This window comes from Oncorhynchus tshawytscha, linkage group LG29 (assembly GCF_018296145.1).
Source record: "Oncorhynchus tshawytscha isolate Ot180627B linkage group LG29, Otsh_v2.0, whole genome shotgun sequence".
Lineage (NCBI taxonomy): Eukaryota > Metazoa > Chordata > Actinopteri > Salmoniformes > Salmonidae > Oncorhynchus > Oncorhynchus tshawytscha.
The window spans coordinates 25747081-25762572 of NC_056457.1; the positions used below are offsets into that span (position 1 = coordinate 25747081).

The 15492-nt window shown below is 43.6% G+C and overlaps 1 protein-coding gene across 1 annotated transcript; it reads right to left on the reverse strand.

Moving 5' to 3' along the window:
• Positions 1-291: 291 nt before the first annotated feature.
• Positions 292-6647, reverse strand: LOC112227667 (SKI/DACH domain-containing protein 1). Its single transcript, XM_024392471.2, has one exon. The coding sequence runs from the start codon at positions 6017-6019 to the stop codon at positions 3410-3412; it is 2610 nt and encodes an 869-aa protein (XP_024248239.1). The 5' UTR covers positions 6020-6647; the 3' UTR covers positions 292-3409.
• Between the last annotated feature and the right edge of the window lie 8845 nt (positions 6648-15492).

Below are 15492 nucleotides of genomic sequence, written 5' to 3' on the forward strand. Positions count from 1 at the left end.
TAGTATGTATCATGCATGGTAGTGTAATATATATGTGGGTCATAGTACGGGTGGGTTACATGTCAATAAAGTTCAGTAACCCAATGCATGGAGAGTAAAACTGTTACCTTGCACCAATAGATCCTACCCCAAAATGCATGCTGATTACGCATTTGTCCACAGAACCAACGCGCTGTCAACATGGTATCCTCTTGGTGACGATTCAATTTACATAGGCATACAGTGTATCTAATATCAAGATGAATGAAGTGTGTGTTTCTTCAACTCACAACAAAGAGAATGCGCCATCACTCACACTCAGACGTATTTAATGAACACTTCATAACTCAGAAGAAAGGGAAAGTGCTTCAGAAATCCACCATTCAAGTTTTTCATTTCGAGTGCATCCTCCTACACAACAATGATATACAAAAACCCAGTAATTCACAAAAATAAATATATATATTTTATATAAACAACCAGTGACTTCAAATTTCAGGTCAAAATCCTGACCTCAAGCATTGTATCAAAAAGCTAGGGGAATGAGTGAGAAAGCGGGGCAAAGCAGGAGATAGAGGGGTGGGCCCCATGCCTCGAGCTGCGACACCATGCAGTTGTTTACATTGATAGCGTCACTGACAGAGCTCTGCTGTGGTAGTTCCCTCCGTAAACGCTTCTACCACCATCTCCTTGCCCGGGTGATGCTCTCTGTGATCGGCGTGAGAATTGGTAAGTACCTACAGAGTGGCGTGCGTGTGTGTGTGTGTGCCCTCGCTGAACGCTGCGCTGTATATCCCTCCTCTGGCCCAGTAAACTTTGACACGGGCATTACAGGGTGAAAGTTTCCCTCCTAGAACATATGAATCCCCCTCCCTCTCCTCCCAGGGAGATCTTCCCCTTCCCCCAACTCCCTCTAGGTTGGAGGGATCACGTCATTTTCAAATGGAGAATAAAATGGCTGTGTTTAGTTTAAGAGGCACATTTATTTAAGTTTGCTTCTATACATACCTACTCTACAGGGGGAGTACGCATGGTTTGGGGTGGTAGAGGTGCATTTTACACAGATCAATCCATACAAAATCTGAGCATTGAGTTAACCCAAGCTTTTGTCTCTCTTCACTACAATCACCAATCGAAAGGGCCTTTGTTTCTGTCTTTACTGCAGATGTTGCTGTGAGAATCATGAGGCATGTGGTTTGTTATGTGGTTTGATTATTCTCTTTGCTACAACTTCAGAAAATCAACATGTTACGTTGTGGGAAAATATAGATATTTAGATGCAACTTTAATTACATTTGACTGAATTTTTATTTTTTGGTATATTCTGTGTTTTTCTATCAACAACATCAGAATATTTAACATAATGAAAAAAGTCTGACATACATTCATCGCGTGTAAATATTACTTATGGTTACGTGGCAAAATTAGAAAACATTTTTTCTGATTTGTTACACAAGAGAAGAAAGTATAGCCTAATCTATATCAGTTGAAATGGGGATATGGAGAGGGCCATGGCATTTTGTGTAAATCTCGAATCACTGCAGAGTGCAATGCTATTATAATAAGGTACAACTAGCTTTGTGTTTGGGCCTACATATTTTCGACTGACTGCTAATCCTCTGTAGACTATATTTGAGTAATTTTGACCGAATGGTGAATTTCTCAGGTCAATTCAGCACGGTGGGCTTCACCGCAGAATGTAAACAGGTAATTACGCATTTACCCACTGAGCTAATATGTAACTATTCCACAGCAACTTGCTGTGCTGGGCATTTCAGCATGCTTTCAGATGCAAGGGTACAATTAACAACGATATTACCGGTTTGACCTAAATATGCAAATAGTAAACAATCCAACCTCATGTGTTGGCTATGGATGGCCACAAATAACCAATTATAAATGTTCAATTTTAAGTTAAATATTTGAGTGGACGTAGGCTAATAGCCAACCTTATTTTAAATGTATTTTATTTTAAGCTTCTCTTAAACAATCACCTCTTTCATAATAGGCCAAACTAGCCTACACTCCTCAAGCTGAAATGGGGCCGCGTGTGTCAACGTGCAATGCATGTAGGCCTATCACTTGTGCCTCCACGTGTTGTTTCTAAATTACATTAGGCTCAGTGTGTTGTAAGACACCCTTTGGTGGGTTTGTGTTTTAGTGTACAACCCCCAAACTGGTGGGACAGGAGGGTTATTTTCACAGTATACTCACGATTTTTCGTGTAGGCTACATTAGGGCTATGCGTGTTTCAATTAATCAATAAACCTGTAATATATAGGAAAATGTCCCACCAAAATGCAAAAACATGTCAAGGATGTCAGGACGTGTGGTTTTTCACGAAAAGGCGTGATCTGTGTCAGGCCTGGGCGTTTCTCTCTGTGTGATTGTCTGTATGTAAGGTCTGCACTGTTATGGGCCTGAATGGGCGCTGGTAGCTGTCTGACTACAGCCAAACATAAGCTTGCAGGAAATACTCTCAGGAAATACAAACAAGGCTGTTCACAAACACTCTGAAAAACGGAAAGCAACAGCCAGATCAGAATAAGAGTCAAGTCACTTACAATTATGTCCTATTCAATATATCCTGCAATTAACGTTGTGAATTTTGACTTGCATGAAGAAATTAATCTACATTTGATATCGAATTCAAAAACAGTTATCTGAAAATAGATACAATTGACCCAAACTCTGGCAAGCATCAAATTAAAACCGAAATTAGGGTTTCTATTAGGTTTTTAAAATCCTATGGAAAAACAGCAACTACAACTCGTAATAAGGCTAAGGTGACAGACAGTAGGCTTAACCATGTTATTTAAGAAAAACCCTGCATCTGTTGATTAAGCCTACCCAGCTGATGATAGAAAAACACAGACCAGCATAGGAGTGCTGTGATTTTTATGAGGGAGCCTTCCCCTCTCGTTCTCTCACCACAAAGGCAGTACAGCACAAATGTTTACTTCACTGAAACCCTGGTAAAATCCAACAGGTCGAGCTGAAACCCTGGTACAATCCAACAGGTCGAGCATCAAGGGGAACAGAAACAATAGATCCGATAAATTTAAAGTAAGCACATTTTGCCAAATCGTGTAGCCTATTGCTTATGGTGGATAGCTTATGAACAGTTAGTTAGTCAGAATAAATCCACGAGGAGGGGTCATCCAGTGACATAGGAAGAGAGGCTCAAAGACGGTCCGCGCGTTATGGAGAATAGCAGTGTATGTATTACTGATCTACAACTCCACAACAACGAGGAATGTTTTAAATCCACAACATCAAATAAAGGAAAACATTTAAATAAAAACAACTGAAGGATGCAATACATTAGTGCCTCCCATTCACTTTAAGACTTATGTTGTAGTCAAGGTACTGTAGGTTTCCATCCAGGTTTTTGTTGTTGTTGCGGTTGTTCTTGTCAAAGAAAAAAGCGTCAACATTTCCTGATTCTCTGAGCGGATGGGGGAGGGACTGTCCGACCGCCAGGCTGCCACCGCCACACGGGGTGAGAGCGGGTGGGAGGTCGGGGTCCCCCCAGAGAGTTCAGAGAGTAAGCTGGGCTTAAATCCCCGTCGCTGCCCACAACCAGGGACGGAGGAGCGGGGAAATTCGCCATGAAGCTGAAAGGCCTCTTCAGAGAGGGTGCTACATTACTGGACGCGCGTTTTCGTTTACTCGCCCCAGTTAGATGCTCAATATTTCCATCACAAATCTCTGCTTTGCCCACGGGACGAGAAGATAAAGTCCTGTCAACTTTGGACACGTTCTGTTTCGCCTGCGCCCTCGAAATTCCAGGCTCCTTCCCCAGAACCAGAGTCCTGCAGTTTTTCCTGACCCCAACTCCGTTTTTATACTCCCCCTCCTCCGAACAAGAGGTGTCTCGAGTGCTCCTGCATTCCTGCAAGCCGGATGAGGACTTGGGAGCCCCAGTAGAACTTTCAATGGCTTTGGTCTCGTTGTTGAAACAGCCAGCAGCGTGTTTGATGTCGCCGCCGGGGTACTGGCCATTGTTGATATCCCCCTCGTCTCCTTTGCAGTGGAACCCGGAGGCCTTACTGTTGTATTCGAATTCATCATAGCTTTGCTCCACTTTGATTTTCACATTCTGCAGGTTGAAGGGGGGAGTCTTGACCGCCCTGCCACTGTTGGGGAGGGGACCCGCGGCCACTGAGAGCTCTTCCGGCTCGGTCTTAATAGTTTTGAGCGGAGAGGGCAGTTTCAGGATTGGGCTAATTCTCACCTCTCTCTTTAGATTTGCAGCTAATGAAAGCTGGTTGTTGTCTGTAGGCTTGGAGTGCTTTGTGTCTTTGTCATGGGCGCAGTGTGAGCTCAGGACTGGGGGGCATTTGTTTGCGTGTCCCGGTGTCCTGTGCGCAGGAACCGCTTTGTTCCCGTTGGGGTTAGGTGAGGGGCTCAGTGCATAAACTGCTCTCTTTATCTCTCTTTGGGTCTGGACCTGGGACTCAGGAACCTTCCTGTCTCTCCTCTCAGTGAAACAACTCCCCCGGATGACAGGCGAGCTGAACCTGTGTGTGTGTGCTTCCTGCTTGGCCTCCCTGGCTGTAAACTCATATTTCTGTTGTTTCCCTTGAATGGCATAGTCCACCTGGCTGGTTCCACCCTGGACAACCGGCATAGATGGCTGCTGCTGGTGGCTGTAGTGGAAGGTAGGCTGCAGGAGCAAAGGTGCTTTAGTGTGCGAGAGAGTTATAATGTTGGACTGAGTTCTAGTGCTGGAGAGAGTTTTAGCGTTAGGCAGAGTTCTAGTGGGGATATTTTTGGTTGCGTTGACAGAGGAGAACCGGGCCCTCCTGAAACGGATGGACTGGACAGAGACCTGACTGGACACAGAGCTGCTGTCAGACTGAGATGAACTCTCCTCGTCAGAACTGACCTCAGAACTCTCCAACGGGCTCTCCTCTTCATCCTCCTCATCTTCCTCCTCATCAGAGGTCCCAGAGTTGCTGCTTGTGGATAAACTGGAGCCGAAGTCCGAGTCGTTGTTGAGCGGCTCTGAGTAGCAGCTGGATTCGGTGTCACTGCTGTAGCTCTCCGGGAAACCCCCTACATGCTGCTGCGGGTGAGGATGGTGGTGAGCTCCGTGGTCGAGGTAAAACTCGTGTCCAAGATGGAAATGGCCCAGAGCTGTCCCGTTGTGGTTGTGCTGGGTTTTTGGCTTGCTGCAGCACTTGGGCTGCACGAGAAGCACCGGGTGGTGTGCGTGAGGGTGTGAGTGTGTGTGTCTGCTTCTGCTCCACGACTGCCTCGCGCCGCCGCTGTCCCTATCCCTGCCGCCGCCCCCCTCGCGCCTCCTCTTCCTTTTGTGAAGTAGGTCGCCGGCTGCAGAGAGCCTCGACTGAGCAGCAATGGCGGATTTAAACAACACCGGCTGACGGCTCACCACGCTCCGGAAAAACGAATGTCTCTGGCTAAATGCGACGCAATTGCCCGGTATTTGAGCTGTTTCATAGTTTTTAAAAGGTTTACATGCCGACTTGGTGACAAAGGAATAATCCCTCGGTCGGGATTTATTGTAAATTTGAGGTAGATTGGAGTCGGGGCGCGAGGTTGGTTGCTCTCTTTTGCCGGATTTGTTGAGGGATAGAGTCTGTGGCACGCTGTGTAAACTTAACCAAACTTTCTCCTTCCATAACCCAGTAGGGTGCGTGTCCGCGTGAAACGTGCCATCGCCCACATCCTCGGGTAAACTGGCCTTCTTTGCTTTTCTTTTGTTGGATTTTAACACGCGTTCCGTTTTGCAGGAGAAATAAAGCGCCTCCACATCCTCCCGTGATATCAGAGTACATTTAGCCGCGTGGAAAGCAATAGAATTTATTGCTTTGAGCTTTCTCAGCTCCTCCAAATCACAGTGGTGTTTTTTAACGTTCAGGTGGTCCATGCGTTTGTGCACGGTGGTCCGGGGAATATTTTTCAGTAGGTCAGTGAAGACCTGGGAGAGGGCGAACATTTGTTTTCCTTTTATCAGCAGGTATCCCAGCCTCACTCCCTGCATCTCCTCAAACCCACACTTCAGGTCTCCCATGTTGCTTTTCCCTCACTATTGTAATAATCCAAGCATTTATCTCGATCAATTGTCCTCGTGCAGCTATGAAAAGAAAAATGAATAAACTCCTTGTTTTGAGCTCAAGGCATTCTGACGCGCCAGTCGGCCGCTGCTGATGCGTCCTAGTACCTCCACGCTGTCATGGACAGGCAAACTTTGAGATGCGGAGTTAAATGGAGCGGTGTCGGGTGGGTTCACAGCATCTGTCCTCAGGCCCTGCCCCGGACCAGGCATGGTGGAGGAATGCGAGGGATTGTACCGCCAGGCCGGCTGCTGACCGTCTGCTAACCCCTACCTGCCTCTCCTCTCCGGCTCACTCCCTCTGACCGTCAGCAAGGCAGGAAGGTGTATACCACTGCCACAACGAGAGGATAAAAAAGAGAAGAGAGGGGTAGGGAGAGGGAGCGAGCTACAGAGGGAGGGAGGGAGAGAGGGGTAGGGAGAGGGAGCGAGCTACAGAGGGAGGGAGAGAGAGAGAGAGAGGGGGAGGGAGGGAAAGAGAGAGAGCGAATAAGAGCCTAAATGCAGCTGCTATCCTGGCTGCAGGGTTAGCCACAAATAAAATGACAGAGGGGAAGTGCGCGAGCCCGGAGACACCTTCATCAATTAATGCCCTCAGACTCGAATCCTATTGGACGCCACTGACAGGTGATGCAATAAAAATGGGTATTCCACACCCTGAGCCCCCCATCTCCGTTTGTTAAGTACATAATGCCGCTATGACAAGTTCATATTTCAATATTGTTTTTTAAGAGACAAGGTGAAATAGCTGAACCGGGAAACTCGTCTCCTATACCCTGCTAGTAATATTTATGGCGTTATGCCTATAGCGCTGTCAGGGAAACCAAGTAGCATTATTGAGAGAACATATAGCCTATCATTACAAATAAATATATAGATGGCATACGCCAATAAAATATAAGTGATTGAATTCAGACGTCTGTTAATTTGTGTAACCCCTTCACTAATTCTATTGTGATGGATTGGTGCATTATAGCTGTCTTTCCAATGGACTCGGAGACAAAGAGATTTTCCTTTTTCACCTATTTAGAATGCTCTTCGGACTCCAACATTTAGAGTGTCGAGTTATACTCGACAATTATGCTTTGGCGTGAGCTTTTATAGTTCTGTGTGAATTTCGAGGTTGAAAGGAGAGCTCGTTCCAACGACGGTTAGCCAAACCTCTGCGCATAACCACACATTTGCACAGACCTTATTATTTCAAAAATAAACTACATACATATTGTTATAGGCCTATTTGGCTACGTTATTCATTTTGCTAAATGCATTTAGGTTGCAAACTTGGTGAATGTGTGTGTGTGTGTGTGTGTGTGTGTGTGTGTGTGTGTGTGTGTGTGTGTGTGTGTATGTGTGTGTGTGTGTGTGTGTGTGTGTGTGTGTGTGTGTGTGTGTGTGTGTGTGTGTGTGTGTTTCTTCGTTTTCTCTACATTGCTGCAACTGTGCCATTCACCTCGGTATTAATGATCAGTCTATGTCTCGTGGGGATATTTTAAACCGGTAAATATGCTCTTTCTATCCTGGTCACCGAGTCTGCTGTTCCCCGGCCCAACACGATAAAAACACGAGCAACGTAACAGACGATTAATCTGGGAAAGGCTCGTGCTTTTAACATGCGGTAAAAGTGCATGCTCAGAGTTGCTTTTCCCCAAGGCGTCTTCCACAAACTTGATAATAACTAATGGGTTAATTGTATTGCACATAGGCCTATCATTATACATTTTGATAAAATATATTATTACATTTTATTTGAGTAAGGAGTAGGCTATAGGATGAGTTTGATTGTTAATTGGTGTGTGTGTGTGTGTGTGTGTGTGTGTGTGTGTGTGTGTGTGTGTGTGTGTGTGTGTGTGTGTGTGTGTGTGTGTGTGTGTGTGTGTGAGAAATTGTGAATTTACACTAAGGGTTTTGTGTTCAACAAGGTATTGTAGCTCCCACCAAACACACACACACACACACTGTTTAAGGCTGTATTATGCATATACTGAAAGCAGAGCGGGGTGAGGCTGACAGGAGAAACGTCACGCTGTGCCATATCATCACTCACTGCGCCCTGATCCTAATGTAAAGAGACCTGTAATGGTTGGTTAATTGTTGTGTGTATGTGTGTGTGACAACAGGCATGCATGGGAGAGATTTGAAAAAAAAATGGTTTATCTCACTATTGTTTATTATATATTTCACTTGCTTAGGTAATGTAAACATATGTTTCCCAGGCCAATAAAGCCCTTTGAATTGATATATGATATGATCATTTATGTTTTGACCGTACAACACAATGATATGATGACGGTTTGACCGTACAAGTATAGTTGCCTAATTTGATTTTAAAACATTTAAACAGGCAAGTCTGATAAGAACCAATTCTTATTTTCAATGACGGCCTACACCGGTCAAACCCGGACGACGCTGGGCCAATTGTGCGCCGCCATATGGGACTCCCAATCACCGCCGGTTGTTATACAGCCAGGAATCGAACCAGGGTGTCTGTAGTGACGCCTCTAGAATTGAAATGATTTGCCTTAGACCGCTGCGCCACTAGGGCGCTAGGCTTTGCTGCCTAGCTGCACCTCTCATTGACCTCGCCAATGATCAGGATCAGGAGAAACCACCAGCGAGGCAATGGCGCTATACGGGTGCGCTATTTAAGGTGAATGGTGAAAAGAACGAAAAGAAAGCATGCAAACCATGACATGGCAGCTCTTTGGGGCTCATAGCTAGGCTCTAACCCTTGAAGACTCGAACCTCCTCCCCACATAGGTAGGTTAGGCCTAATCTTTGTTTATAAATACTTGGCCAAGTTGCAGAGGAGGTAAGAAAAGGAAAGAGGGTCGGAGGGAGGATAGGACTTTTGAATTCTACATCCTGTTCTTGCGTTTTAAATCTTCCATAACAATAAAGAGCCTGTAGCCTATAGCTGCTTTTCCACTCATCGCTCCAATGTACTTCGATTACTTGTGAAAATACTGGGGAGTGATTTATTAATTTGCTTATTTCTGTAATTATATTATTATAGGCTACTAATGCCAACGAAGTGGTTGTTGTAATTGTGATGATTTACTCTATTCAATGTATGATTCAGTCATATTATAGACGGAAGAACTCCACTCTCAACTCCACAGAAAGAAATACACAATTTAACCTACCTTTCCTGACTGCTCGTATCTGCTTCAGTGTTACACAGTACACACCCAGTGCTATATGAGACATATTATCATCAGGTCGTTAGCCGCTTCTAAACCACTATTGCACATGAATTTACGTGTGTTTACTTAGCAGCCTGTGATCCAGGGCGAGGTACAAGTTGAAGCACATCCCAGCCTGTAGCTCCCTGCTGGGAGGGAGGGCTGAGCGGTGTCAACAGGCCGCAGAGTCGGGAGGCCAAATGGCCCTACATTATTATCGATGCTGAACTTTACACATCGTCGTTGGGACGATTTCGCGTTGTGCTCGCGGTTTTACCTGAGGTGTGTGTGTCGCCTATATGTAGTAAGTGTGTACGAACGCGAAGAGGAAACACCAATAATAGCTCGGCACTATTGGGATAGGAGGCAGTATGAGATATTTGTCCTTTTGAAAATATGACATTTTATTTCATAGCGATTCACCAGTGTGTGTGTGTGGCAGGTCTAATCCAACTCAGCCCCTATCATGACTTTTCCCAATTGTACTATCAGTGAACCGAGTTAACATGCATAAAGTAGGCTATTCTATAGCAGTGTGCAGTGTGTGGAAATTTAAATTTGTTTTGCCATCTGATGGACAAAGGAGAAGGGTCCACTGTTAGCTGAGCTCCACCAACCTGAGGCCTGGGTTTACGACTCGACCTATCTTCCCTAGCCTACGCTCTGCCCGGCCACGGAGGGCCAAGGAGACCCGGGGAGAAGAGCTGTGATCCGCGGGTTTACTATAGGCCTAATATTCGGTTGGACGGTATGTGTATTATTCGCTACACATAGATCATGTGGTTTGCAGGGATAAAAACGTTCATAGTTACGTGCATAGTTTCATCAATACGTCATACAGACACTTTCATCGTCATCACTGCCCCGTTCAGAACATCTCCTCAATTCTCACTCACCCTGAAGAAGTTGCCAGACAGACAGACATATAAAAGCCTGTCTGTAATCCGTTTACGTAGGTGCTTATCACTGTATCTCCAACATTGAGGGAATGCAGGCATAGAGCAAATCACAGGGTTTCCAGGACAACATCATAAATCTAGTCTGATTGGACACAACGATTTTAGCTCTCATAACCATCATTTCTGTCGTAACCAAAAGCTCAACGAGCCTTTTATGAATAAAACAAAAATAAAGTTTTACAGGGGCTGGGAGGAATAATTTATAGGGGGATCAAAAATGGTGCAGTAATTGACACTATGATTTTTAGCCCTCTACTCGTCATTCTATATACTACAAATTCCTTACATTTTCTTGAATTTCTACACGTTCCCTGAGTGAATCAATGGGAAAACAGGGCATTTTATGTCATTTTATGTCATACAACAGATATTTAAACGGTGCGATGATGCAAAACACACACACACGTACATGTAAACTGGGTGAATATCACGTGCCCATCGGATCAACCTAAAGGGCAATTAAAACATTGACAAAGTAGACTGTAATTGTTGTATTTATTTGACTACATTTGGACCCTTTACCTAACCCATACAACCAGCTGACTAAAATGTGTAAATATAATGTTTCTCATGTTGTAGGCTATACACACTTGATGCATTATCCTATAATTAGGCTTATGTGTTTAACAAGGTAAATTACTGTGAACTTCATTTGCCTCATTTCAGAAGATGTGGTAGCCCACAGCGCATCATTTTTTAGATTTACTGGCCAACCTTTTAATGAAGTTAATAGCCTAAAATAATTAATCAAAATACAACAAATACAATATTTTGAAGCCTAAAATAATGGATTGCGTAGGCCTGTTTGTTTATGGTGCTATTCCCCTGTGCTCTTAGCCTCCCCATTGCAGCTGGGTATTTTCTTGCTCTAGGTATTTGGGAGTGAATAACCAACGTTTTGATTATTTATTTTAAACGTAACACGCATTTGTACCATTACACTTTGTTTGCATATAAGCTAAACTTTTGGGCTGCTCCTTCGTTTTGTGTTGCACTTCGCTATTCCCATCAGCTGCTACAGGCTATTCAGAAGTTGCGGCTGGTGTTGCCTGCGTTTCTCCGGCCCATTGTGAGAGCAGCCCCCTTGGTCCCTCTCTTCTCTTTCCCCTGAGTTTAGCCCAGCCGGCCGGACGAGTGCAGATGACTCACCAAGAAGGGTCCCAGAGCGGAGGCTACAGCAGCGTGCTACATGGAGGCTCTATATAATACCGGGGGAATACCGCGGCCCAACCGGTAGACGAGCCTCGTGCCTTTCCCGGGGCGCACATTCATCACTCGTGCGGATAGATATGTTTGTTGTAATGTGCACGCGTGCTTTTGGCGAGGACATGGCTGAGCGCGAGGTTTGATGGAAGAGATTGGCGGATTACAGCGAGTGGAAGGTAAGAGGACACACACACACACAGTCACACTCAGTCATTCACGCACGCACACACACACACACACACACACACACACACACACACACACACGTCCGCGCTCTTCCAGGAAAACAATGCAGAAACAAAGAACAAGAGTAATGTTTCCCTCTCGTTTACACTATTCTGGGCCTTTATAGACAACAGTAGGCTATGTGGTTGCACTCGGGTAGTCTTTATGAGATACATGCAGAGTGATACATTGACAAATATATATGGGCCAGTAGAATAGGCTTTTGTGTGTACTCGAAGGGATAACACAACACACATCGACGTTCCATTATGCACATGAATGCAGTTTTCTATATCAAATTATGCACTGTAAAAAATATATTTGTTGACTCAATTTACAAAGGTTTGTTACCAGGCTGCATTAAAATGTCATGTTAACGTCAACCTAAGTAAGTGGAAATGACAAACGTGGATTTAATAACTTGTTGAGTGAACTTGATACTTTTAGTCACTTTTAGTTTTTTTTTGTTGTCCTGACAAAGCTACTCAAGTTGTTTTGACAAATTACTAAGTGGAGAGGACAAGTATTTGATAGTCAGAAAAATGCAACTTTTAGTTGTTTTAACTTACCAATATTTATAACCTGGCTGCCTTAAAATTGTATGTCCTGTCAACTTCCTATACAGTTAAACCAACTACTTAGAAAAGGACACATTTCAGAACTGACTAAGTCTTTGAAATGATATAATAGAGATTTCAGTAGAGAACCTTATGTTCCCATCTGTCTCCTGCTCAGGTGCAAGCTTTTTCGCCAGTTTCTAAAACTGGCAGTGCACTCAGCAATGTCAACCAACCAACAGAATACTTTAGCTACAAAGCATTCTCAGTAATGGTTAAATAAACGTTTTACTTGTTATTTCTTACATGTGGATGTTTATATACCTCCATTGAATGCACTAACTGAAGTTGCTCTGCTAAATGACCAAAATGTAAATGTAATAACTAACTGCTGGGTATTATTGTAATGTGTCCCACCCCCAGAAAATAAATAGAAGTTATCTGAAGGTGACAATTTCAGTCAACACTACTGTTATGTTGCTTCAGTTGATTTGCCTTATTGGTTATGAATTTCTATGTTGAGTAAACACGTAGTTCATAGCTTATTCAACTTGATTGTTGGTGTGAGGGCAGGCTATTCTATTATGGCCTATGTTTGTGTGTGTGTTTCCCATGTGTGAAAACCACACCACAAAACGGAAATCCTTCAACCATAATTAAATAATGGAATAATAACTCTATAGTTCATGTTTCGGTGGTTAAAAATAAGAAGCATTAACCCGTGGTTGTAAGTGTGGTGGGGAGGCGCTTCACACTAGAACCCAAACTCTGAAATCGAACAACCTTAAACCCTCTAAACCAACATGCTTCTCTAACACCCGACTCATGGTGTTTTACTAAACATGTCCCTTTCCCACACCCTGCTCCATGTCATTTGTTTTGCATTGAGTTTAATGGAGACACTTGCTCGAACCACTTGCGGAGAGTATGCTTTTTACGGTTCAAATTCACTAGCCGTGCCAAAACAAATGAATTCCTTGGGTCCGATCCCCTTAAGAATGTGATTTTACATGCAACCCGAGCCTGAAGTGTGAGCTGGGGGGTGGGGGGTGGGCTGTGTTCACCCTCACCCCATCGTGCAGCCCACCATGTTGTGTCTGCTCGTGTTTTCCTGTGCCTTGGCGTTACACAAGCAGAGCAAGCGGAAATGCTCCTTTACAGGCAACCAAAAAGGCACCAGTAAGGAGAGGAGAGGAGCTAGAAAAGAGGAGAGATCATGCATGTTCAACAGGTATGCAGGCTGTTGCCACAGTAGTGTCTGAGGCATCTACTCTGCTCCTGTAGATGTGTGGAATGTGAATTATTGTCAGAGCTAAGCATGACCCATTCCCTTGACATTTCGTGTATGGCACAAGTTTTGGAAGGAGTTTCATTTCACACAAAAAATAGATTTCGTGTAAAGGCTGCTAGGCCTAAACACGTTGTCATTTCTTGTTTTTTACGTTCTCATGTTTTTAGGAAAGCTCAACACGTAGCCTCAGTTACAACACGCCAACACCACCGCAACTCACTCATTACGTTCAAGCCCATCATTTATACCACATCTAGCATCTTAATAGCCCATCATGCTATTCTCGGCTACTTAAAATAAGTAATTTATATCAAATCAAATGTTATTCGTCACATACAGAGTTTACATTCGGTATACAAAAGTGCAGCGAAATGCTTCTGGGCTAGGTCCCTCAACAATGCAGTACATTAATCAATAATAACAATAAAAACAGTCAATTAAATATAACATGTCATTTAAGTAATAAGAAAGGAATTAATAATGGTCTGTATTACACTATTTACAATTATGAAGTGGGTCGTGACCTAGTGAATAAATAGTATATTTAATCCAAAATGCAATTTAATATAGGCCTAGTCCTATGCAATAATTGTATATAAATTACAATCAAATATAGACATTATCATATAGCCTACTTCTGTATTTCATTGACAGTGGAGAGATAGATATAGGACTATAGTGGGAATCTAGTTTTAATTGCAGCAGGATTCTTTTACTTCAAATGTAGAAGTAAAAGGTGACTATTTGATCAAAAATTTGTACGATTTTAACAAAACAATTGTTGCATCAAAATGTCTTTAAAATCTTAAAACATATACAATCAGAGCACACACAATGTACACTGTCTATATGTCATTTATGAACAGGGATATAGGCTAGCCTATATGTAGCTTAGCTACAATTTTGTGTCTGTCAATAAAAGCAAGAAATAATTCCAAAGGATGCCAATAGGTCTTACCATGAGGAAATGTGCTGTGTGTATGGATGGTGTATGACCCTATTGGGCGGCAGGTAGCCTAGTGGTTAAGAGCGTTGGGACAGTAACTGAAAGGTTGCCGGTTCGAATCCCCGAGTCAACTATGTGACACATCACCCCTGGGCAACGCACTTAACCATAATTGCTCCTGTAAGTCCCTCTGGATAAGGGCGTCTGCTAAATGACTGACATGTAAATGTATGAAATAATCCTCCAGGCCTGAGGGACGTTCCTCTGCCACCGAGGTCGGCTGCAGAGGAATGGCAGGACCAGCCGGGTAGTGTTTATGTTTACTCTACCCACGTCAACTATGATTTGGGAAACACATAGGCTTGAAACAAGAAAATCTGGGAAGAGGGACGTTGCCTAAATCTGACTATAGCAATGCAGGCTACACGAAATGTAAACGTCGAATATTGACGAAAGTAGGCATATACCCTAAAACGTGACATAGAAAATGTATATCCAACTAGGCTAAATGTGGAGATGGGATGGCTATATCTGTTAACCCACTCTGTCAATGCAGATACATCAATTGAATAGTTGTTATTACGTAAGAGAAACTTGTGGCGTGTGGAAGAGCCTAACGCAAATGCGCCCAAACTCATTCAAGGAGGGTTCCTAATGATGATGGTCCTCCCCCGCTGTCCCACGGTCTCCTCTCCCCTCCCCCGGAAGAGAAAGAAAAGCTCTCGTCTCTCTCAGGTGCTTCCTTAGCGTTACAACACTATAGCCATAATATGACACTTGAAATGTCTCAAGTGTCATATTGTGAGTTAATTTGTTATTGTTTATTTCACGTTTGTTTATTATCTATATCACTTGCTTTGGCAATGTAAATATATGTTTCGCATGCCCATAAAGCCCGTTGAATGGAGAGAGAGATGGCAGCAAGATTTGTGACCTGTTGCCACAAGAAAAGGGCAAACAGTGAAGAACAAACACCATTGTAATTACAACCTATATTTATGTTTATTTATTTTCCCTTTTGTACTTGAACTATTTGCACATAATTACAACACGGTATTTAGAAAT